Source organism: Pinus tabuliformis, chromosome 3_2, assembly GCF_031772625.1.
Source record: "Pinus tabuliformis cultivar Carrire ecotype Pingquan chromosome 3_2, CPIR1, whole genome shotgun sequence".
NCBI lineage: Eukaryota > Viridiplantae > Streptophyta > Pinopsida > Pinales > Pinaceae > Pinus > Pinus tabuliformis.
The window spans coordinates 677,074,928-677,102,347 of NC_142302.1; the positions used below are offsets into that span (position 1 = coordinate 677,074,928).

At 40.8% G+C, this 27,420-nt stretch overlaps 1 protein-coding gene across 1 annotated transcript in view; it reads right to left on the bottom strand.

The window, feature by feature from the left end:
• LOC149182457 (kinesin-like protein KIN-12D) overlaps window positions 1–27,420 on the bottom strand; it is a 303,163-nt gene that overhangs the window by 97,413 nt on the left and 178,330 nt on the right. Inside the window, exon 9 of the mRNA XM_089414561.1 lies at window positions 23,685–23,759. Coding sequence (XP_089270687.1) covers window positions 23,685–23,759 — 75 coding nt within the window. The remainder of the gene's footprint in view (window positions 1–23,684; window positions 23,760–27,420) is intronic.

Sequence of the window (27,420 nt, forward strand, 5' to 3'; positions counted from 1 at the left end):
TTTACTTGATTTCTTTAATGACTTGGTGTGCCGGAAGGCACAGGGACGCATTGGATCTTATGCAAGATTGCAAGTCGTTTCCATCGGGGTTTGATCTCCCTATACAGGGTCCTGATAAAGAAGGGCTACATTGGCACATGTAGGGTGTGTGTAGAGAGCGATAGGCTTTCATAGCAGCAAACAACACTCCATGGATCCGCACAGCCATTCAGAGATTGCTCGTGGCTCACTTATTGGACGAGGAAGATTCACCTGATCCATCATGCCCAGCTGACCCCAAAGCTGCACCATACACTTGGCAGATGACCCAGGACTTGTGCAATGATGTCGCATCACCTACACCATCATCTTAGCCCTTGCAAATGATCTACAAGCATCTTGGATTTGTTTGGAGACCCATGAGGACACTTGTGTGCCCCCACATGTCATTTGGAGCACCACAGGTTATTAAAAGGGGCCAACCCCTTTTCCATTGCTTTTGAGAGTTCAACTACACATTATGGCACATATGGACTCCATTAGGCCTCTTCCAAGGCCCAATGACATGCACTATTCATTATTCGACCTCTTGAGAGGCTTGTTATTTCATTTATGAGCTAGTTTGGTGGGCTTGTCACCAAAAGTTAGGTTACTAGCACATTATTTTATTTTTGGGGCTTGTGTAGGCAAAAGAGACTAATTCAAACTCCTAATTAGTGTATAAATACAAATGAGATGAGTTCATTTTCTCATCATCACTTTGGATCTTGAGAATTTCACACTTTTTCTTGGAGGATGAATTCGAGTTTTATGGATGAAATTTGATGTTTGGATTTGGTTCATCTTGTCTTGGAGCTTCTCTATTGTCAAATTGTGGATGGTTGGATATGTTCTATTACATATAAGTACATGCTTTTAATGTTATTCTTATTTTACTTTGTCATATACATTTGTTAATTTTAGGTATGTTCTATGCTAGAGCAATTTATTTCAATTTCTTTTCCACGTTAGCAATCACATCAGCATAAAGTAAACTGCAAAAAGAATATAAATATAAATCGCAGAAGACAAGCCAAGACAAGAGGACACAAGTTGTGGCGCTAGCCAGGGACAAACCCCAATGTGGGGAAACCCTTGATCAATTCTTCTTTTATGTTCTTCAAAGTTCAGCAGAGAAAGTGAGAGAGATAGTACATTTACAATAGAAGTCAATCACTGTGATTTTTGATATCGGCATGAGATCAGTTGAAGACATTGCTTCAATTGATTCACTAAGGTCACTCGTTCACCTATCATAGTGCTGCATCTCGTCTATTTGCTGCACATTACCTTGTGACACCTTGCTATATTGTCACATGTGTTGAACCTTGATGACTGAGCTACTCTCATCTTCATGCTGCATCTTCCATGGTCTTATTCAACATCAAGCTGCCCATGCTCATATCATCATGCTGCTTATTATGCTGCCCATGATCTCATACATCATGTTGCCTTCCTTCGGAGACAGATGCTCCAGTTGTTTCGGCAGTTCTCCGTAGTTCCGGCTTTTCCGACAGTTCTAGCTTTCCGACAGTTCCGGCATTTCCGGCTTTTCCGGCAATTCCGGCATTTCCGGTATTTCCTGCTTTTCCGGCATTTCCATCTTTTCCGGTAATTCCGGTTTTCTGGCAGTTTCGGCTTTTCTAGCAGTTTCGGCGTTTCCGGTAGTTCCGGCTTTTCCGGATTTTCCTTAGGATCTCTCCTCCTACTAAAACCCAAAGACAAGTAGAGAGAGGAAGAGATCCAAGTGTGTGTAGAAATGACTTGAAGCCCTCTTCTATTTATACTAAAACGTGGAGGTTGATTAGACATGACTGTTGGCTTCTGAGCCTACATAAGTTGCTGGCCGACCTAACAATTTGTCCATAACATAAATAAATTCATAACTTCATAAATACTTATCGAAATCGGATGATCTTTAGATCAATCCTACACCTCTCAATGAGAGGGATCCAATAAAAATATCAGCGGCCATAAATAATATGACCCACATGGAGTTTGACCCTAGTTGCCAATTTTAACACTCCCTCTCAACTAGGGAGAACTCCATTCGCTGATCCATATGTCCAACTGTACTATCTCTGCTATCAGTGCCCTGCACTGCTCTGCTCAGCTCTGCTAGCTCTGCTCGGCTCTGCTCTGCTCTGTTGGCTCTGATCTGCTATGTTGGCTCTGTTGGCTCTGCTGGCTCTACTCTACTGGCTCTGCTCTGCTCTGCTGGCTCTGCTCTGCTGAACAATGAAGAAGAAGAATTGATCGAGAATGTCTCATACCATTCTCCACTGACCCGAAGTCAGTCTCAGAGTGTGTACCACTGGTCCCAGACCAGTCTCAACCGACCCAAAGTCAGCGTCATAGTGGGTACCACTCCTACCACTGGTCCCAGACCAGTCCTCCACTGACCCAAAGTCAGTCTCAGAGTATGTACCACTGGTCCCAGACCAGTCTCAACCGACCCGAAGTCAACGTCATAGTAGGTACAACTCCTATCACTAGTCCCAAACCAGTCCTCCACTGACCCGAAGTTAGTCTCAGAGTATGTACTACTAGTCCCAGACCAATCTCAACCGACCTGAAGTCAGCGTCATAGTAGGTACAACTCCTACCACTGGTCCCAGACCAGTCCTCCACTAACCCAAAGTCAGTCTCAGAGTATGTACCATTGGTCCCAGACCAGTCTCAACCAACCCGAAGTCAACGCCATAGTAGGTACAACTCCTACCACTGGTCCCAGACAAGTATCATTGATCCCAGATCAATGAAGGTCATCCTAGCATAGGGAGTACGGTAGATACAGCGATGCGTCCATCGATACTACTATGGTCCCTATCCTCATTTCCCTGATCATTGATCAGATGAGAGGTACTTCCCATGAGTCCCAGACTGCATGGGTAGGATGCCTCGACAGGAGGACTTAATCAATCCTGTCCTCACAGGAGAACTAATCATCCTACTACACAATCGCCATGGAAAACACATCATCCAGGCCTCACAGGAGAACTAATCATCCTACTACACAATCGTCATTGAGAACACATCATCTAGACCTCACAGGAAAACTAATCATCCTGCTACACAATTGTCGTGGAGAACACATCATCCAGACCTCACAAGAGAATTAATCATCTTGCTACACAATCGTCATGGAGAACACATTATCCAAACCTCACAGGATAATTAATCATCCTGCTACACAGGAGAGCGAATCATCCTGTCCCACAAGAGAGCAAATCATCTTGTCCCACAAGAGAGCGAATCATCTTGTTCACAGGAGAGCGAATCATCCTGTCCACAGGAGAGCGAATCATCCTGTCCCACAAGAGAGCGAATCATCTTGTCCACAGGAAAGCGAATCATCCTATCCACAGGAAAGCGAATCATCCTGTCCCAATGCGCACCACTAGGGGAGGGTGAGTCATCTTGTGGTCGTATGTTGCTCCAGTAAGAACCACAAGCCCCCAGAGCTCCCAGAGCTCAATGTATACAACATGCAGGACCCTTGTATAAGGATCCCTTGACGAGTCCAAGTCGTTCAGGAAAATCACAGATTTGATCTTTCCCCTAGGGCTTAGACAAAGTGTAGCAACCTGTACATCATCTCATAGCGATGGAACTTCCTTGCTCATAGACTTACCATATCCCAGATAAGGTAGTATCTGATGTCTATCTGCTAGAGCAATCGTCGAATACGGGATTCCTCAATAATCAAATCCCACCTCTGGTTGTCACAGAGAATCACAGCGGTACAAACAGCTCACTTGAAGAGCTTCCCCAACCAGGCAGCCTCATACAAGATCATACTCGTAGATATGTATCTGGTCTCAGCGGTGCTTATAACAACCGATATCTACTTCCTGCTCATCCATGATATCGAAGCAGAATCCAAAGAGAAACATCACTAAGAAGTGCTCTAATGATCCTCCACACTGCTTGCCCAATCAGCATTCGAATAATCATGCAATTTCATATTTTCGGCAGTGTATCTCAATCCATGAGAGATTGTGCCCCAAAGAGATCTCAGAAGATTCTTGGCACCAATCCAGTGAGGTTCGACCAAATATGAGCTCACCATGCTAATTGCAAAACATATGTCCGAACGGAAGTTCACCAAGAACATTAACGTGAATGAGTTTATGAGATTCAGAGGCATTTTCCAAATCTGGTCCAACATCACTACCATATAACTTCTTCAAGTTAAGATCCTCGAGGTAGTCACAGGCTTGCAGTTCACCATTCCACATTTGAAATCCAACTCCCTCTTACTTCTGCAAATGAGAGGGTTTGCGCCTGTTAGAAGAAGGTCGTCCTCATAAGCTGTTGGTATGAGAGGTCTATCATCCACAACCTTCGGATGGTTTGGATCCATTTCACTCCTAGTGAATCTCAACTTTATCAGACAGCTATCAATCCTCTCATACTATGCCCGGGGTGTTTTGCTTCAAGCCATAGAGGGTTTTCTTCCACCTGCATATGCGAGATTCCTGATTATCAATCTCAGACCCCTTGGATTGTTCCAGACCTGTGGACCTGCTACATGAGGGGAATGGTCCTCTGGTAAGATTTTCCTTCCGTACATCTCAGACATGTACTTCCATGCTCCTTTTGAATTAAGGCATCCCTGTCACCATCTGACTCACAGACCTCCTGTGCTACTGACAATGGACATGGTCGCCAGTGGACTTCCTGCAATTTGATACAACCATGAACTCAAAAACATTTTTGAAAGTTCTATTTCCAAACACGTACCTTTCCATCGATCAGTGCCACCCTGAAAACCTTGACTTCCATTTCCAAGATGGACACCAGGTTCTTCTTGCAATCAGGTACATAAAAGTGATTCGGGGTTCCTTGCTTTCTTTGAAGAGTCGACCATTTCCTTGATGACCTGCATTACCTTCCGACACTCCTTTGCATAATGGCCGAACTTATTGCAACCAAGGCATCCGCCTTTCCTTCCACTCTTAGATCCGAACTTCCAAATGAAGTGATCTTTAGATGGGCCATCAGAAACTTCTGCTACGCCATTTGGATAATATCTTCTGCTTCAACTTCACCCTTTGTGAACTTAGAAGAGAGATGTGGAACCCATTGATCCTTTTGTCTTGTCCCTATTGTCTTTGGTGATTGCTCTTTCACTCTTGCTTGGGCATTGTCTTCACCTCAGCTCTAATTCCATGTTAATTTTAGGTATGTTCTATGCTAGAGCAATTTATTTCAATTTCTTTTCCACATTAGCAATCACATCAACATAAAGTAAACTGCAAATAGAACATAAATATAAATCACAGAAGACAAGAGGACACAAGATGTGGCGCTAGCCAGGGACAAACCCCAATGTGGGGAAACCCTTGATCAATTCTTCTTTTATGTTCTTCAAAGTTCAACACAAAAAGTGAGAGAGATAGTACATTTACAATAGAAGTCAATCACTTTGAGTTTTGATATCGGCATGAGATCAGTTGAAGACATATTGCTTCAACTGATTCTCTAAGGTGACTCGTTCACCTATCATAGTGTTGCATCTCGTCTATTTGCTACACATTACCGTGTGACACCTTGCTGTACTATCACATGTGTTGAACCTTGATGACTGAGCTGCTCTCATCTTCATGCTACTCATCATGTTGCATCTTCCATGGTCTTATTCATCATCAAGCTGCCCATGCTCATGATCTCATTCATCATTATGCTGCCCATGCTCATATCATCATGCATCATTATGCTGCCCATGCTCATATCATCATGCTACTTATTATGCTGCTCATGATCTCGTACATCACGCTGCCTTCCTTCGGAGATAGATGCTCCGGCTGTTTCGGCAATTCTCGGTAGTTCCGGCTTTTCCGGCAGTTCTGGTTTTCCCAACAGTTCCAACTTTTCCAGCTTTTCTAGCTTTTCCAATATTTCCGGCTTTTACTGCAGTTCCGGCTTTTCCCACAGTTCAGGCTTTTCCGGCTTTTCTGGCTTTTCTGGTATTTCCAGCGTTTCCGGCTTTTCCAATAGTTCCGACTTTTCCGGCAGTTCCGGCTTTTCCTGCAGTTCCAGCTTTTCCGGCTTTTCCAGCAGTTCCGGATTTTCCGGCTTTTCCGTCTTTTCCGTAGGATCTCTCCTCCTACTAAAACCCAAAGACAAGTAGAGAGAGGAAGAGATCCAAGTGTGTGTAGAAATGACTTGAAGTCCTCTTCTATTTATACTAAAACGTAGAGGTTGAATAGACATGACTGTTGGGCTTCTGAGCCTACATAAGTTGTTGGCCGACTAAACATATTTGTCCGTAACATAAATAAATTCATAACTTCATAAATACTTATCGGAATCGGATGATCTTTCGATCAATCCTACACCTCTCAACGAGAGGGATCCAATAAAAATATCAGTTGCCATAAATAATATGACCCACATGGAGTTTGGCCCTAGTTGCCAATTTTAACAACATTGGATTGGGAATTTTGGTATTTTTAGGGCTAATTATTGCATGCATTTACTGCAAAAATTGTGGAATTTTGTCTCTATATAGCATCCCCCAATGTATGGGCCATGTAATTATGAATGAAATTTCCGAGGGATAATTCTATCAACGAATTCATCTTGACAAACCATCACCGTTTGCAAATCAAAGTATAAAGTTGTGAGGATGCTTCCCTTTGCCCTAGAAGGCAAGCGAGGTAGTCTTAAGGCATCCTTGACTAAGAAACAAAGGTCCTCATTCATATCTATTCTTCAATCCATTCTCCCAAGAATAAGGCACTGATCTACCAAGAGGTGGTCACTCAAAAATCAACTCTTTTTCACCTTCTTCTAGGTCTAGCTAAGTTGGGTCACCTAAGGCATCATTTTCCCGACAAAGTAGCCCTCCAAAAAGTTCAATCTCCTAGCCTCTCCTGCACTGGTGTGTCCTCAAGGCCTCCTCTAATTTTGAAGCCATTCCAACATGGATTTGTGAGAAAACTCAAGCCCTAGCTCTGAGATCAAACCTTTCCCTAGTATCCCCAAAGCTAGTGCCTCATAGGATTAATTTGACACATTTAAGTAAAAACTATTGCTTTGATCCTTTCCCCCTCTTTGTCTGGGTTAAGGACATCATTTGTTGCTAAATTCTTGCCCCTTAACCAAGGTTGGGTCCACTTGGTCCCGTGTGGTCCCATTCCTTTGAAAAGACCATTCTTCAAGAACCATCTAGAATACCAATTCCAATAAGGATTTTAGGGATTGGGAAACTCTTTCACAAGTCATATTCCATAAACCTAACCCTCAAATCCCCACATTCTTCTCCTAGAAGACATTGTACTTTGCTTAGAAATCAAGCAAGCTCCATTCTTGAGCCTCTTCTGGAAAGGGATTATTTGGGTCGCTTGATATACACTTGTTGATTTATCCTGCATTTGTGACTCCATATACATCGAGTCTCCTCCCATCAGCAAAAGTCCATAAATATTAGGTAGCCTTACCGAAGGTGACAGTGTGCTAAGTCTCTATTTGTTTCCCTTGGTATAGCATTTAACCCTTTAGGGGTCCCTTCTATGCCCCCTGCTAGTTTGAGCGGTAACATATCTCATCCCAAATGTCTTGGACGAAGATTTCCCATTACTCAGAGACACTATTTAAGGCCAAATGCAAGAGTTATATAGTTTTCTTCTCCAACTGCTGCAACTTGATCCCGGATATTGTGAATTCTGGTGAGAAAGGGATCTATGCCTTCACCCTTCTGCATCCTAATATTCTACAGCTTTTCCTTCAGAAACATCTTCGACTACTTGGAAGGATTCCGATATAACTCTGCAAGAGCATCCCCCATCTCTTTGGTCGTGTTCATGGTCGCTATGTGTGAGAATATATGATCTCTAACTCCAACAAGAATCATCCGCTTCGCCTTGGCCATTTCCTTTCTGAATTTCACTAGTTGTTGTTGATCTGGGGGTTCTGCCACAACATTGTCTACATAAATTTTTAGACCATGTTCATCTAGGAGAAAGGACATCCTGGCCTTCTAGATGATAAGTTGGAAGCACCATCTAATCTATCATGATCTCTAAGCACCATCTAATTACAGTCACACATACAAAGAAAAAGAGGGTCTCTTTGCTGTCATAGCAGCCATCCATTACAGTCATACATATCTCATTGTTTGGGCTAGAAAAGTAGGCCTATAAGGCCTCTCACTCAAGCGAAGAAGAAGCTCACTCAAGTGAAGAAGGAAAGACTTTCACATAAGGTTCTAGAAGGAAACCCCTCACACGTGCGAAGAGATAGGACCACACTGCAGTCATATCAGACCTGCAACTATATCTCAAGAAAGAGCTCGGTTGGAGAAGGGATAAAGTACTCTTCATATGTGAAGGAATCTACTAAGGATCAAAGAGAAATATCTCTTGTAGAACAAGCGTAACAAGGACTACTATCAGTTGTTGAAAGAAGGACGGAGTGTCCAAGGAAGGAGGACTTAGTACCGAAAGAAGAAGGACAACGACTTGACTTGTGCTTGGAGGATGTTCTTGTCAAGGGTCTAGGGTTTGGTATTTATCAATAGAAGCTTCAATAAGAGAAATTTGAGAAAGGATTTTCCCCTCTAAGAGAGAGAGGTTTTGCCCTGGCAAAGAGCCAACATCTTGTATTCTTGTTTTTTGTATTTTGGTAGCAGTTTGATGAAGTAAAATAACATACACTAATAATAAGAAGAAGATCAAGCTAACAAGATAAGTAAAAGTGCTTCACAAATTGTTATCATTGCTAGAAGAATCCTATCATAACTAATTGCCTTAGATTCTTCAACAGTGCCCACGAATTCTTTCAACAAAAGCCTTTGTTGCAAGAGCGATTCTGAAATTTTTTCCTCCAAACTAGTCACTAACCCTAGATGTGAAACTTTTGGGATTCTCTTCAAGATTAAGGCCTCGTTACAATGATCCCTTTCTTGCACAAGATGTCATTGTACAGACCCTTAGAAAACTTTCAACACTTGACAATACTTTGTTGATTTGGGGTAGCATCAGATGTGCTCTAGCCACGAAAATTGGTGGAGAGGCTAAAGCACATGAGATCTCCAATACCCAGAAATGGTTTGGGCAGATTCTAAACAGTTTGGGAGATATTAAAATAATTAATATTTTTAATGGAGTCCTTAGGGAAAATAAAATATTAATGTGAATTAATATAAAACTGTGTTAGAAGGGTCCAAAAGTCATCGATCAAGCCAGAGTTAATCTTAGCCGTTGATTAGGGACTTAATCTCGGCTATTGAATTGTCAACGAGAAAAGTATAAAAGGAGGCTTGAGGGTCACTTGGAGAACACACCAAGTTGATCAAGATTTCGATTTTCTGGGGCAGGGTTTGCTGAGGAAGTCGAAAGAGTGATCAAAGTTGCAGCTGAGGGGCAGTGAATACAGAAGCAGAGAGGCAGAGATAGTACCGAGAGGATCAACGCAGAAGCCAGGAGAGAGGGACGCAGAGCCAGCCAGAGGTTCACGCAGAGCCAGCCAGGGCTCACGCAGAGGCAGCTAGGAGCTGCGCAGTGCCTCAAAGAGCCAACGTGGGTGACGCAAAGGCTCTAAGGGCTGATGCAGTGCCTCCAGAAGCTGACACAGGGCGAGCTAGGGTGACACTAGAAAGATGCTGGGCTAGAAAGGGCTGACACAGTCCCTAGAGGCTGACGTTGGGGTTTTCGTGGGGCAGATTGGCGCTGGGAGCTGTCAGAGTGTTTATCCAGGGTTTCGGTTGGAACATTTGTCTTCGACTGAGAGGTACTACTGCCAAGATTATTCTCTGTTGGGTGAGCCAGTTTTGGCACCCAGATTGTATTTTGAAATTGCTTAATAATTAAAACCCTCAGATAGTTGCACCGATTTTCCCACATTGGGTTTTTATGGGGACATTGGTCCAAAAACAACGGTGTCACTTGTGTGCTTGTTTTGTTTCCTTCAGTTGATGATCTGTAATGTGTTGAGCATGTACTTGTATTTATTTTCAGTATTAACATGGTAAATAACTTGTTAATTAATCAAAACAAGTAGGCAGAAATAAATCAGAAAGTACATGAAGGGTTTCTAACCAGTTAGACTTAAAAATTCCAACATGGTATCAGAGCGTGGTTGCAGATCACAAGAGAACTGAGGACATTAGCCGAGCAGAGCAGCAGCAGAAGAAAATAGTTGTCCCGACTAACAGAAGTTGTTCCTAGCAGAGAAGCAGCAAGGAAGGGGTGACACAGTGCCAACATCATGAAGTTTGAGCCAGGAAGAGGATCAACGCAGTGGAAAAGGGGAGTAGACTTGACCTACGCAGTGCCCGGTCATCTTTCTCAGTCAGGAAGGATTGATGCCCGCGGCCAGGAGGTGCAGATTTTGCTGGTGTCGGGATTATGCAGAGCCTAGAAGCTCTAACCTTCAGTTTGCGGGAGCTTAGGAGGTTGTGGGTAAGTTGCAGAGTGAAGCTGGTGGGGTACTGTAGCCAGAACAGTACCTAACAGGGAAAAACCAAGGAGGAGGGAGTTGCTGCTCCGGATTTCTAGCCAAGAAATACGAATCAGTGGTGCAATTGCACTAAGGATCGGAGTAGGGGCATCTCGACATTGGCAGAGGGGTTTCCAAGAGGGAAATCGAGGCTCGGAGGGACTCACACCAAGAACTTCCAAAAGGGAAGTAGAGGAGCAGCAAGGTGGCAGTGAACGGGGTAAGAAACTAGGACAGACTAGACGGAGCCTCAAACTTCGTAGTTTGGAAAGCCAAAATCTTATCTGTTCTAGAAATGAACTGTCTCAAGCACTTCGCCTTGAGGACAATAGCGGTCCGAGTTGACCCGGCTGATAACGATAAGTACGAGGATGCAATGGCAAGGACCAAGAGCATCATCCTTGATGGGGTCAAGGACCATGTAGTACCACACACTACCTAGAAGAATATAGCAAATGAGATGCGAGAGGCCCTAAAGAAGTTGTATCAACATACTTCCGTGTAGAGGAAGATGCTACTAGAAAATCAGTTGCGGCCATACCAGATGCAGGAGGGAGAACAGATCGACACCTTCCTCAGTCGATTGAAGTAGATCCAGGATCAACCGAATTCCATAGGGACTGTTAGCTCTCCAGGAAACTCTCCTAGGTTGTAGCTCGGAGATGCTTAGTAACATATAACCTTCAATATTTTTCTAGGAACTATTGGAATGGATGATGGTTTGGTTCAAGCCAGATAACCACTTCAACTCTGTTTTCACTCCAGACATGCATGAACACCCTCAGCCTACAAGGCTTTAGACCACTAACGCTCAATAATTTGCAGATTAAGTGAGTGAATGAAGAATACTAACCACACCAACAGATGCATACACAACGTATGATGGCCAGCTGCAGCTAGTGAATGAAACTTGTAAATCTAATCTATCTAAATGGAGATAAGATGACAATTATCTAGCGTTAGATACAGAAGAAACATAGATGACCTATTCAACAACAGATCCAATTCACCAATGCAGAGATAAGATGACAGTTATCTAGCATTAGACATAGGAGAAAGCGTGAACAAACCAATCCAGGTGCAAGTTTAGAAAAAGAAGGGAAATGGACATCGAGCATGTAGCAGCAAAAGAAGCTTGTATTACTGAAAATGAAGATGAGACACTGCAAGGAACAGAATATCTACAGTCTCCAGAAGTTGAACCGCACAAAAACCACTGATTACATCTTGCTTTCGGCTATTTATAGTTTACTTTTACAATGATCCTTAGTCGTTTAGGGCTGGAGATGTCTTAATCAACCACCTATTGGCATTAACTGTCTGATTGTGTTCCAGGACGCAATTTCTTTTCCATCACGAAAACATTAATCAATTCTGATATTGTGCTGCCATCTAAGGTGGTTGGATGGATTATGGCAGTGGAGTTCCATCACTGTTTAATTCTATTTGTTGAGTCGTGTTGTGTCCTTCTTCCTTCGGCCATGCTTTCTGTTAATTCGGTTCAGCAGTCAGACTGTCCCCAGGCTGTCAGAGCCGGCCATCTTCTCCTTTGGGTAACAGATAGGGAGTGGAGTATGGAGTGCATGGGTGGATTGACGTGTTGAATCGGACAGACAGAGAAGTGGCAAAGCGGTGGAGGACGATTGGGGACGATCGTGAACGAAGGCCATCGGATCGGAGGAAATGCACTGTGGAGATCGTGTGTAGGGGATTTGAGGTCGTGGTGGGAGCGGGACATGTCCAGACCGTTAGATCTCAGGTGGACAGATCGGATAGTTATCGGGTGGAAGAGGCGCGCGGGTGATAACACCCGGGGGTGGTTTTTATCGGAAGGGCATCAGGCAGTAAGTGGTAAACGGTGGAGTCCACCCAATTCCATTCAGCAGATGACACGTAGTAGCGGAGGAGAGAGAGAAACCGCCCTCATCGAGTGAGTACTTTTCGCACTAGTTGTCCATGCAATATGAGTGAGAGCCGTTAGATCTGGCGGTGGTGATCTAGTGGCAGGGAAAGATTGAGCACATTTCAGTGATCGGGTGAAACATGGGCCGTTAGATTGGCAGGGAAAAATAGACGGCAGAGGGACATGGAGGTACAGGATGTCCTCGGGAAATGTGTAGAGGGCACGTATGACAAAAAGGTAAGGTTTTTTCTTTTGGGGGTTTTTGGGTTAATTTAGTTAAGGCTAAGGCGAAAGAGGGTTTTGTTATGAAGTGAGGGTCGGGTTGAGATATGAGCGAGATAGAATGTAAGTGGCAGATTGAGAAAAGTGGGTAATGGCCCGGGTGGGGCCCTCTTTGGGACAGCAAAGCAGACCGTGTTCTTCCTTTAGCCTTCAAAATGTCAGCGCTTGACCTCAGGGCTAACAAGGACCACGCTGGATCAAGAATTCATGGTGAGAACAGCCTCAGAGAGACAGCGTGGGTGACGCAGAGGTTCTAAGGGCTGACACAGTGCCTCCAGAGGCTGACGTAAGGCGAGCTAGGGTTATGTTGGGCAGACGCTGGGCCAAAAAGGGTTGACGAAGTCCCTAGAGGCTGACGATGGGGTTTTCGTGGGGCAAATTGGAGCTAGGAGTTGTTGGAGTGTTTATCCAAGGTTTCAGTCGGAACATCTGTCTCCGACTAAGAGGTACTACTGCCGAGATTATTCTCTGTTAGGTGAGCCGGTTTTGACACCCAAATTGTATTTTGAAACTACTTAATAATTAAAACCCCCAAATAGCTGCATCGGTTTTCCAGCATTGGGTTTTTCCATGGACATTGGTCCAAAAACAATGGTGTCACTTGTCTGCTTGTTTTGTTTCCTTCAGTTGATGATCTGTAATGTGTTGAGCATGTACTTATATTTATTTTCAGTATTTACATGGTAAATAACTTGTTAATTAATAAGAACAAGTAGGCAAAAATAAATCAAAAAGTACATGAAGGGTTTCTAATGGGTTAAACTTAGAAATTCCAACATACCTGTCCAGTATATAGGATACATTTGTTTCCAACTGTACAATTTCAATTGTTGCATATGAATGCCACTTGTAACTTGCAGAGATAACTCCAAGCATTTGGATAACTTACCAAGTAATAATGAAATCTTCAACCAACCATCATGTTAGATGTTGTCATTATTTTGCTACTTGAATAATAGCTTCAATCAAGTCGGCTTTCCTTCTTTTCAGAAGACACTGGAACAGGGATATATATATATATATATATCTTCAGAAACCCTTCAATGTGTATACAACCATACCAATGCAAATATGTCACAGTGGTAATTGTCATTTGTTGATTCTTCACAACTCCGCAAGGTGACAATTCAAGTCTTAAGCACAGAAGCACATAAACTAAAACACAGTCAACTTCAGTGTCTTTTGTTGATCAAAATTGTCATTGATGTGAATATGGAATTGTTGGAGATGGCAAATATTCTTGTATAACGCTTTCGTGATGTTACCCTTGCCCTCATGCAAACCCTAGGAGAAAACCCTAGGCATGAGATGATGCAAATTCCCTAATCTAATGATGCATGATCTAATGATGAATGAAGGAACCTTTTTCATGAAATTATCTTCTTGCATGTCATAAACTTGAAGGCCTAAAAAATAAAATCCTAAAGCCCTATCCCTAAATGCTTGATTCATGATGCCCTAAGGAAGCCTTAATCCTTATAAATGTCTTAATCCTATAGGAAGCCCTAACATTGTCCAAAAGACAATATCCTAAAGGCTGCCATGATAAAATAATGATGACAGTTCTCTAATTTAATTTTATTGATAGGAAAACCATCTCATTGAAGGATGAAATTGACACCAACTTGAAGAGGACAAATTTCCCTTTCTAACGAGCTATCACTCGCCCTCTAATTCCTTCTAGATTGAGAGAAAATGAATTTACAATTTAGAATAATTCATTTTTGACCCTAGCCAACCTAAGCCTACCTATATAAGTCAGCCTCACCACCAAGAGATGTGTCCCTTCTTCTAAGGTCAAAAATTCGTATAAATAAAGGTTCTAACTTCTCATTTTAACCATGAATTTGGATGAAGATTTCAGAGATAAGACACAGAAGAGGACAGCACGGCAAGGAGGCCAAGGAGGACTTGATATCTTTGTTTTGGGCAAATACTATTAAAGGTTTTGACTCTTGAGGACAGTCATCTATTACAATTCTGTTTTTGGCACAGAGAACAGTCTTAACTATGGAAGAATTGCACTATACCTCAGATTTCAAAACTACAGCAACTTTAAACCTCGGACCTGTTGAGACTATACTCCATACCTCGGATTTCAGAGCTACAACAACCTTACACCTCGGATTTGTAATTACAGTGGACTATCATTTGGAGTTTGTCCACCTGTAGCAGCTCGGATTAGTGATTACAGTGGACTATCATTTGGAGTCTGTAGCAGCTTGGATTTGTGATTGCAATATCATTTGAAGTTTGTCCACCTGTAGCAGCTCACTGTCACCTATTCTTTCGGACCTGTGGAAACTTATACCCTCGGATTTGTTACAGTCACCTTGAAGGTTAAGTTTTAAGGGCTCAGTGCAGTGATAAACTTAAGAACTGATCAGTGAAAAGAACAGTCACCTAGATACCTTGGTCCTGTGGTGTATGGACAGTCTCAAGCTCAGAATTGCAGAACTGAAGTAGCTCAGTGCTTGGAACAAGTGGATAGACATACCCCTGTGGACAGTCACTTGGACAGCAGTTTTGTGGAGCTCGAACTATTGCACAAAACCCGTGGAAGAAGTATATATATATATATATATATATATAAAACTCAGACCTCACTCAGTCTTATGGTTAGTGACTTGGATCAATGGAACAGTCACTTAGAGAAGCTGTGTTCTGTAGCATACAAAGGATTGTTACCATTGCAGTAGTCCAGATTGCTAGCTAAGGAGACATTACAGCTCAGTGTGTGGACGTTCTTCCTGTGGTAGCTCAATTGATTAAAGAAGTCTTGGACCTGTTTGGAGGATAGAATTATAACAGTGGTTTTGGGCATCATATTTGGAGCACTGATTGAAAATATTGTAGACCCTTTTGAAGGCTTTGTTAAGTCTTGTTGAAAGAGCATTAATGACTTAAGAAGTTTGGAGCATCTCTAGTATTGTTGAAGATCTCTTGGAGTCTAGTGTGCAGATCTTGTGAAGACTTGTTGATTTGAAAAGACTTGTGAAGACTTTGTTGAGCATCCTTGAAGATTTAGAGCACACCTTGGAGAAGCCTTCACTTCTTGGGACAACTTATTGAAGCCATCATGAGGTGACCTTGGAGATTTTGTTTGGGTGACATGAAGAGTAGTGATCACAGCTTCTAAGAAGACAAAGTTGTCATTGATGAACTAAATGCCTTGGACACCGTTTGAGGGCAGTTTTGCAGGTGAAGATATTGCCAAGGCTCGTTGCAGAAGATATTGGGAGCCGTGAAGAATCATTAAACTTATCTTGACGAATTGAATCAATGGGTTGGAGCCCTAGAGGATAGAAGTCCTCAAGAAGACCAGGTTGGACCTTGTACCAGAGATAGGGTTGGAGCCTCATAGAGACAAGGTTGATGCCTTGGGAAGATAGGGTTGGAGCCCTAGAGGTTGGAGCCTCATAGAGACAAGGTTGATGCCTTGGGTTGATATGGTTGGAGCCCTAGAGGTTGGAGCCTCGTGATGTCCAAGTCGAAGGTTGGAAAATTACAGGTTGGAGCCTGGTGGATTGGAGATTGGTGTCTTCATCTAGGGTTGGAGCCCTACACTATATTGTACTTGATTCATTGTAAAGAGTACTGGAGTCCTCGTCATTGATTAATAATATTATTATTCTATCATTGTTCATTTTATGTTCTAATTATAAGTGATCTTCACTGGTAAAAATAACAATTGAAAAGAAATATTGATTCACCCCCCCTCTCAGTATTTCCAACATCTTCAAAGTAGACTTAGGTTATAGGGTGTTCTAGGTTAGATCTCTCGCGGCTTCACGGCACGAGTATTGAGTGAAACTCTTATCTGCAAGTCTAAAATAGGCTCGAAATATTCATATATCCTTGCACTAACTAGAGATGATCGTTTAGTTTCAAGGAGCTGCAAAAAATCAGATATATATGTGTAGAAAGGACACAAATAATCTTAAAGTGGATTCTCGAGAAAGCCGCAAGGATCAATGCCACAAGGGAATAGGCTTGCACACTATCTTTGTAATTGGAACTCGGATCAACAGTATTGTTGTTCTCTGTTGAAATTTGGGCAGCTATGGGACGAATTTCCGCATAGCCCAAAGTTATAATCAATTGGAAGAAAGGACACTATTATTAATATCACCATGGCACCCCTGTGATAACAAAATCTTTTGGTCAAGTAATTGTTAAAAGAAAAAAATTGTTATATATATTTAGAAAAAGAAAAGGAAATTCAAATTTTGAAATTTCCCTCCAAGTTATAATGTCGATTACACTACAACGCAAGGGTTATGATTGGCATTAAAAAACTCCCAATTGAATTGTATATAAAGAGAAATTGTGTAACTCATTGAGGGAGAGAGCATCAAATTAAAAGGATGATCTGAGATTTCGAATTGAATATTTTTTCATTAAAAGGCTTGTATTCTATCTGTGGGTTGTAGTTGTCATTTTTTGGGTTATCTCTCTGGCTCGCTACCTATGCTGCACTACCTTAACTATGACTTGCGGTTCGTGTTACATCACCTAAGGCTCCGTGGAATTTCATATGATATTTTTGTATTGTTCGTTGTCGACAACGCATCACGCTATGACAGTGACTCATTGTGGTCAACACATGGCACTGCTTGACATTGGATAGACTCGATATATTCTGACTCACACATATATATTTATGTTACTTGCTCTTGGTTCGTCATGATCAATACATCACGCCATGACTGTAACTCGTTGTGGTCAACACATGGACTCTTTATATTCTATATGTGCCATTATACCTTATATCTCTTGATGCGCTTTGTGGCTTGATATCGTTGTATGATCTGAGATATGATTCTTGCATTATGTCATGGATCTTGCGACACAGTAGTCTTGCTATATTTTGGATTCAATATAATGATTGCACTCTCTTACAATGGTTACATTTCTACACTCGAATTTATTTTAAGATTCATTCTTCAAGACGTGCACGTATATATATTTTGTTGCTCGCTCTTGGGCTCAGACTATGTCTTCAGCATTTCTTCAGTGGCAATAAATATTGCTATACACAGTGACATTGCTCACGCTCAGTAGCACTGAAGTATCTCTCGATGGCATCACTAAGATTTGGCAGACTCGATAGCAGCTCTCTTCGAAGATGATGGCACATATTGTATGCGGCTTATTCTAAGTAAATATCAAGTATATAATAGTCGGAAATATGATAAGTTAGTCTGTGGTACAAAACCATGAGCAAGTTCTCTTGATAACAGTGATGTCATACTCTTACGAGCATTGACCTTATTATGTGGTATAAACTTCAATATGGTACACATGACAGTATCTTCTATATAGTAAATGTTACCCACTACCTGTGGGTGACACCCATAAGAGAAATTGTTCTCCTAGATTGTCTTCAGTCAGCAACTAGCAGCCTCTTGCAGCCCCCAGACAGCTCGATGTGTCACCATCTCCATCACCTGAGCCATCTATTACGTACCCTCACCCATCTATTATGATCATATGTTTGAAGGTGGGCCTTCCAACCCCGAAGGTATGGCTTTGATTATGTAGTTGGGTATCTTTGCTTACTTATCATGGACACTTCTGAGCATAGATTAGTGGGGGGATTCGGCGGAAAGAATGAGCTTGGTTTGTACTCCTGTCCCCTTGCCCAACTTGGTGGCTAACCTTGTATCCTAGTCCCATATGATCTCCTTTATCGGCTACTAGCTTTAGGAGTGCCACTACATGGAAAACCCGATTTTGTTTGCATGGTCCCGCTTCCTGATACCACATACATCACTCCCCTTCGCTCATGATAACCTTTTTTCACATATTTCCCATCTGGGTCCACAAGGAGATAGCCTCCCCCTCCCCTTGTCCCCATTTTGGGTCGGGCCTGGAATGATGCCCCGGAGGTCGATGCAGCTAAAAAGAAAGTAAAAAACATACTTTGGCCACTCTCAATGTACCATAAAATGCAAAAGATGGTCAGGGCATACAAATTTAGCACGTGGGCAAAAGCCAACATGAGCTCTACTCTTATCATCATGGCCATCACCCTAGGTCCTAAGGCCCCTATATTGGCCCCCTGCATCACTAAGGAACCCATGATTGTCCGAACCCCTGGTGGGCTATGAATTGCGCAACCTTAAAGGGGTTATTCATTGTTATATCATTTGCATCATGCTCTCATCCCATGGAGCCCCGAGTAGTTTTAAAAGAAAAATCAATAAAAGGAAAAACGCATATGAAGAAGGGTGGAAAAACGAAGGTCGAGGTAGCTCATGTACCACGATTGCTCCCTCCTACATCTATACACCCAAGTGTGGGCTTCCCACATCATAACTACCCTTGTACCATGGCATGTGGCTTGAAGCCTTCCCCTGATGCCCCACTCTGTTCCATCATTATATAACATAACACTAGCCATATGACGGATGCACCATCAACATGTCTCTCCCTTAGAGGTTGAAACCACTTAATAGGGTCCTTGTTTAACCTCCTTCTTGAACTTGGAGACACCTATACACTCCAAAGCCCATTATGGAAGGGCATGCCACTATGAAGTGCCCACTTGGTTCCATGACTTGTAAGCTCATTTACTCAATTACACTAATGATTTGTTGTACTGGAAGGTGAGAAGATGCAATGAATCTTATGCAAGATTGCAAGTGGGTCTTCATCTTGGGTTTGGTCTCCCTATACGAAGTCCGAGCCCTCCAATGGGTCATATTGGCATTTATAGGGTGTGCGTTGAGAGCTATGGGCCTCCACTATAGCAGAGGACAAATAGTCATGCCATGGGATCCTTCAGCAACATTCTTTGCTTGCTCGTGTCCCACTTATTTGATGATGATGATGCACCTGGCCCACCTTCCCAACCAACTACACTCTTGCACCACACACTTGGCAGTTGATCCAGGGCCTAGATGGAGTTGTGTCTCACTATGGGAGACAAAAGGAGGCCTTGCATCATTGCTCCATCCCTTGCAGATGGGATACATGCTTGTTCGATTCAATTGGAGACCCATGGGGATGATTTTGTGCCCCCACAGCCACTTAGGGGCACCACGGATCATTTGCTTGGAGAACAAGGGGCCATCCCCTTCACCACTATTTTTGGGGCCCTTCTATTCATTTTGGCACATATTGGACATCATTTGGCCTTCCAACGGCCCTCTTAGCCACTTATCTATCATTTCGGCCCTCTTGAGAGGTTAATTATTCTTCTTGTGGAGCTATTTTGTGGGCTTGTCAGCAAAAGGATGTTATTTTGCACATTATTTTATTTTAGGGCCATTATTAGGCATAATTAGGCCATTCGAATCCTTTGGAGGATCATATAAATATGAGAGAGGCTCATTTGATCTTTCATCATCATTTGGATTTGGATATCTCTTCTTGAGAATTTCACACATCTTCCTTGCTTGTCTATTGGAGATCTCTTGATGCATTTCGATATTTTTGGAGCTGAAATTTTCATTCTCTTGGAGCCATCTTCTTGATCTTGGATTTGGATATATCCCCTGCTATCTTGTAAGTAAATTTTGCTAAGGGAATTTTGCTTATGAAAGAATGTCTAATGTGTGGAAATTATGCAACTAGCTCTTGTTCTCTCATGCCCCAATTGTTGAATATTATTGTAAAAGAATGTTAGAATGCAAATGTGTTCATGTTACTCATTGATAGCAAGTAGATGAATGTTCCTAGTGGAGTAGAATTTGTTATCATTCCATGAAAATCCATAAATCTTGGGTGGGTAAATGCTAGAGAGTGTTTGCTAGGGCATCATTTTCTAGCCTCCTTGAAGACGATTTTGGCCAAATTTCGAAGCACATAGACTCCATAGCCCAAGGACAAGGCACTAGTCTGAGCCAATTTGGTGATCAAACCTTTTCCCTTCTCTTTTTCTCCCTTTTTCTAAAATTCAGCCCTAAACCTAGATGACCTACTAGGGCTTGGTGTGAATTGCAATAGAGAAGAGCTCTCACAAAACCGCTTGGACAACCTTTTTTTTTGATGTTTCCTCTAGCTCTCCTCCAAATTTGAGCCAATTCCGATAGTCAAATTGTGAGAAAACTCAAACCCTAGCTGGCACCCTGAAAATCATCTTGAACGTCTTGGTAAAGGGTCTTCTTGAGGGTCTTTACACTTCAAAACTCAAAGGAAGTTCATCTTTCATTGACCCTTTCTTCTCCTCCTTGCTTGACCTAGTCATATTGTTGATGATCATCTTGAACCCTAGGTCTTGCTTGGATCCCCTAGGTCTCTCTTGTGGTCCCAAACATTTGCATGCTTGTCATCTCACAAACCCTAAGAGAGGTCCTTTCCCTTTTCTAGGAATCCTTGATCTAGGTGCATTCCTTGTGTTGAATACCCTTTCACCTAGGTCTAGGCCTCCTACCATTAAGCCTTTCTTGGAGAGCCCTTCCTTTGCTTCTAAGACAAGCAACCTATTATTTGAGCCTCTCCTTTGAATGGGCTTTGGAAATCACATCATATCTAATCATTGACCTCATCATTCTAGTGATTTCTTTCGTACCTAGACTCCTCCCATCGGTGAAAGTCCGTAAAGAGCAGGGGACATCAACTGAGGTGACAGTGGGTCCTTGTCCCATTGTTGCCACTTGGTCTAAAAGTTGCCCCTTTGGAACCCCTCCTAGGACCCTTGCTAGATTGAGCAATAACAGTACACATGGGAGTAATTTTGTTAGGACAGTGACCATGACATAATCAGTATCAATGACTTTGATATAACATGTAACAATAATGATGAAGTAGCAGTAAAAGTGACCTTATCAATATAATGGGTGCAGTGATGTATGGTCACCCATGATGACTAGGACCTTGTTTATGATTCAGTAATTGACAGTGTTGCTATGACAGTGATCACCGTGTTGCTATGACAGTGATGACAGTGCCTCTATGATAGATTTGGCAAATTCAATAGCAGCTCTCTTTGATTAGCTTAATTCAATTCACAATCTAAGTTGTGAACCAACTCTGGTTAGCCCTAGAAGACCTGATGTATTTGTTGATGATGTCTCATGATATTGTACTTTGTATCTCAGTTGAACACTGATGAAATCTAATAGAAGAAGAATTGAATTGAATTTTGGGTTTTCCCCCTTGTGGGGTTTTGCCCTGGTCTCCGACCAATCTTGGTGTCTCTATGTTTGTGTGCTTTTTTTTTATGTTTCTCTAATTTCCGTTGCATTGTTAATGATGTTTTTCTTTCTACATAATTGCAAATATGTGATGATGTTATGGGGTGAATGAAATTATGAATATGTAAATGACGAAAAGTATATTTAATGCAATTATCAAAGCAAAGAACAATATAGCCCTAAGAAAAATTAACATTTTGAAGATGCAACAAGATTTAATATTGGTGTGCCCTACATAGCCAACCAATCGTAATCTTGTTTTTCTTTCCCTAGAAACCATAAACCCAACTAGACTTGATACTCCACAAATTCAAATTACACAAGATGGTTAGGCCTCTCGTCAGTCTGCAATGAAAAAAAGAAAAGACAAAAATCAAATATTAACTTAACAAAGGTCGAGCCAAAAGTATCTCCTTGCTTGTATGAAACAACATAACCTTGAACCAAAACAACAAACTTTACCCTCTCGTCTGATCCTACAATGCTCCACATGGGTCGAATCAATTTTAGAGATAAATAAATCAAAAGATATTCATTTTAATTCCTTGCTTAGGAGACTTAATGAATGCTCCTTTTATAGACATTTGAGGGGATTTTAAGGTTGAGTCATTGGAGTGACTTTAGGAGAGTAATCCTCTTTTAAAATTGAACTTTATTTAAATTTGAAACCCATAAGTGAGGCCGCCACCCCTTTTGGAATTAGGGTTTCAATTTTTCTTTGAAGACAAGACCCCTTGTAAATATGAGATGATCTTTAAAGCCCTTCACTAAATATGTTAGTCTTAAAATTTGATGAGAGCCCAACTTTCTTCACTTGAATGATATGCTGGCCAATGGTGGATTGCAACATCATCTTTTTGTGGGGTTTTTGCCCATAAGCTAGGGCTTCAACTTCAAACAAGGATATTTTTTAAACCGTGAGGCCTTTTGTGGCACCCAATGTAACACCGAAATTGGCTCGATGAGGAGCATCTGATGGCGAGTATCTCTAAGGCAGATTCGGTGATCTGTTTTTTCAAAAACCTTCAACAAGTGCGGGGTATGTCCATCGTCCAGGGAATATCAACCCTAGAGTTAGGGTTTCCAGCCATCCTTCAATTGCAGCTTCCAACTAATGCAATCTAGACAAATATAAGAGTGTTCATTAACAAACATTGGCATCAATGACAACATCATTCAACAAACTCTATGGTAATAATATGATATGTCGCTCTTCTTTACATATTTGTGAAAAGTTTTCACTCTAAAATCCATACCATCTATCATTACATTGGTCATGATGATTCATACGAGACACGACTCGAAAAATGAATTATAATAGAACAAAAACAATATACTGCATTTTAAGTGAATGGAACATATGTAAATGGCCAACATACTTGAGACCAAAGAAAATCATTTGTAGAAGTTATAAAAAACTTCAATCTTATTTTAAGAACAAAAATCTGTATTTTCCCAAGAGACAGGTTTATTTTCTATTAGGTTTTCATATAATGTGAGTAAGGTTAAAATATTGATTAGAGATTACAAATGACTTAAGAGTTTAACTAGTGCATCCTTACATAATGCTCCATGACTAATGGTAGCAGTAATCTCTTGTTACAATTAATGTTATACAACTGAACAAAACTATTGAAATAACACATGCAAATTTCTGTCCATTTCATTAAAAGGAAGGAGTAAATGTAATTGGCTTGTTTCCCACCAGAGATTTCAATTCAGGCAGCTCAACCTGCACTAGCAATCACGCAAGTTATGAAACAGCTGCCTACAAATGTCCCTGAAGTTATATTATGGAAGATCAGTTCTAATACATCTCAAAGATTGTGGACAATATTAATAATACTGCATAAACAATCCGTGATTTCTGCAATAAATAAAGGTAACATTACCCCAATGCAGACAGAGATTTGTTGATATTTGCTGCTTCTTTTAAACGGCCACCTTCAGCACCAGAAAGCTTCTGTCTGCTTGACACAATATACATGAGGCAGGCAGCCTAAGTCAGGTATAAAGTGCAAAATAGCAAATCCAATCGTAAATAAAAATGGGTGTCAAATACTGCATAACAAGTTCAACAAGAGAGAAGAAATTTCTACAACCTCGATCTCTGCTCACTGATAAGCAATGTCCCACCAAGACTCCAGGACGGGGGGGTGTGGGTGCAGGGAGATGCACAGGGGGACCATGTGGGAGTACCCTCAAATTCTGGGGCAATTTAGAGAGGAGGGGGAATGTCGGAGTCTATATATATATATATATATTCTCAATAATTAAAGCATAAATATATCGATCCATACATAATTGAATTAAATAATGAAATACACTGACCCATACTCATCATTCATATTGATACATACATCATTCATTCATACACCACCACAAGATTCAATAATGAGATAGATTGATCCATATCCATCATTCATTATTCATCCTTCTAGAATCTACACTGATTTAAAAATTAAATTCATCATTCATCATTCTAGATTCTAGATTCTAAATTGATTTAAAATTTAAATTCATCATTCATAATTCTAGAATCTAATTAGCACTAAGCAAAATAGACTATAGTAGATATTGAAGTCTGAAGGCTGGAATAGTAAATCGATATAACTCAAACTCAAAAATAGTAAAGAGTGACGAGTCAAAGAATCAGTCTATGGTCATCGATATCTAGAGTCAAAACTTGAAAGTTAAAACTAAAAATTAAAAATGGACAATGAGCATTGAAGGAGTGCCACAGGGGAGGAGAGGCAACAGTTAATTGGTAAGCCAGATAGCACCGAAGGGTAAGTTGAGTAGAGGTAAGCTTGGTAAGTCGAAGGAGTGAATTAGTGTTGAAGTGAGTGATAGCTCTTCTGCAGAGGCTTGGTGTCTTAGCACAAGGGAGACATTATTTGCCTCTTCTAGGTGCTTGCTTCGTAGAGTAAGTGATTTATGTCTTCTTTCCTAAGTCTAACTTAGGAAAAGTACAATAATTAAAGTAAATTAATTATTGTGGAAATTTGAGTTATTTTCTAAGGACAAATAATTTAATTATTTAAGTGACAAAATAATCTCAACCGTTTGTTGGAGAATGTAACTAGTTTTGGTCTTCATAATGACCTTTGTAAACATGAAATTGTATATTTTGTATATAAAAATAAAAATAAATTTTATTTGTAAAAGCATGGATTTCATGCTCAAGTCTAGGTCAAAGCATGTTCTTCATGCTTCTAGGGCTTTCTAGGTCAAAGAAGAATTTTTGTCATGTATTATAGTCCCATTTGGAGTCGTCATAACAAAACAAAATAATTATTTTTTGAGTCAAGAAAGCAAAATTATCCTCCAAGACCAAGTCAACCCTAACAGGGACAAGTCGTCCTAAAGAAGGCTATAAATAAGGACTTCGACTCATTTAGCACACTCACTCAAGCAAGTTTGATCTGCAATAGCAAAGAAGAAAGAAGAGCGGTAAAGACAAGAAGAATAGGTAGAAGACGAAGGAAGATCTCTTAGGAAAACTCTTTTTTGTCCACACGTGCAAAGTTGTCTAGGGTTTTTGCGCGAGTTGCAAGCGCTGAAATTGCAAGCCTTGTTGCAGGGCTGAAACTCTGAATTAAAGTTGCTTTGACCTTCATTGACTTTGGAAGAATTTGGTTTCTTTGAAAGAGATCTTCTTGTTGGGTTGGCTTGGTGCTTGAAAGGAATTTTGGCTTTGGTCTTGGGACTTGGAAGTCTCATCTTGAACTGATTCTATAAGAAGAGAAGTATTCTTTTTGGGTTTTCCCCTTGGAAGGGTTTTGCCTTGGCTTGGACCCTATATTTTGCATACTTTGTCTCTTTGTGATCTTCATTGTTTTGGTAATTGCTCGCTAAACAAGAAATAAAAGATAATAAAAGGTCAACTAACATCACAAGTACAAGATTCTTGATTTTCAAACATGGTATCAGAGCTAAGGTGTAAGAAGGATATTGAAGATCACATCTTAGTTGGCACTTTCTCCCCTATGGCAAGGTTTATGAAGAAGGGTTTCAAGTTTCTTGGGAATCTCATTGTAAACATCATAGAGTACATCATGAAGAACATCTCCAAGCTAGCAAAATAAGTGATGGATGGAAGTTTCTTTTTTTCTCTCTTTGGCACTTTCAAAGATGATAATGTATGGTTTATTGACAACGGTGCTTCCAAACATATGATAGGCGAAGGCAATCAACTCCAAACTTTGTTGAAAGTGTGAGAAATCTAGGGCATCAAGGTTAAGTGATTTCTCGTCTATTAGTAACTACTTGTGAATGTTTTTTACTTCTTAGATTAGGATCTTCTTTTACTTATGTCAATATAGTATTATTCTTCATCAAACAGCTACCAATGCATGAACCATAAAGAGACAAGAGACACAGAATATAGGTTATAAGCCAGGGCCAAAACCTCTCCGACTTGAGAGGAAAATCCAAACAAATTCTTCTTCTTATAAAGATTCCAATTGATGAATATCAAGACCAAGACCCTTGACCTATTTGCCACTCCAAGACCCAAGTCACAAACTTTCTTTGATGAGTTCCTTCTGTTGAAGAAAGAGTAACTAGGTTCAGTCTTCATAACATTGTAATTATGATTTTTGTAAATAAGAAAAAGAATTTGTCAATGTTACCAAACTCGGAATTGGCAATAAATCGGCGAGGCAAAAGAGCGAAGAGTTTTAATCGGATCAGGAAAAAATCGGCAAAAAATCGTTGAATTCATTAAATAAAAATATACACCTATATTGAATTAAAAAAACCATTTTTCATTAATATTGGGTAAAGGCATGTCCAAACAATGCATAATATCAATAGATGTCCAAAATATCGTGAATAAATAAGTATCTCATATATGTTATGAGTCCAAACATGATCCAAAGCACTGAGTCTTGAGTCCTTAGAAGCATATGCTTCTAAAATTTTACAAAACACTGCATACTAAAAGGTGCTTGGAAATTGGAATAAGTAATTTTCAAGCTTGTTTATTGATCATGCAAAAATTAAAATAACAGAAAGTCTTCACAGGTGAATTTGACTTAGCCTGAGGTGTGAGCAACCTCCATAATGATAATACATAACTTCAATGGTAGAGAAGAAAGTTGAGATCCATGATGATATGGTATCTGACTTGAGGATCAATGGTGATGGCTTGAATTTTAGTGGCACTATAGAAGAGGATAACTCAGTTCTTAAAAGTTTCTGGATGGAAATGGATCAGGCTTTCTATATAGTATAGAGATGGAAATAATCTGTCTTAGCCCAGAGAAGACTAGTATTCACTGCAAGCCTGAATTTGACTTAGCCTGAGGTGTGAGCAACCTCCATAATGATAATACATAACTTCAATGGTAGAGAAGAAAGTTGAGATCCATGATGATATGGTATCTGACTTGAGGATCAATGGTGATGGCTTGAATTTTAGTGGCACTATAGAAGAGGATAACTCAGTTCTTAAAAGTTTCTGGATGGAAATGGATCAGGCTTTCTATATAGTATAGAGATGGAAATAATCTCAGTCTTAGCCCAGAGAAGACTAGTATTCACTGCAAGCCTATTTTAACAGATAATGTGGAGTACAGAGAGATAGGTTTAGTAGAGAATAACATTAAAGAAAGGCTTCAATGC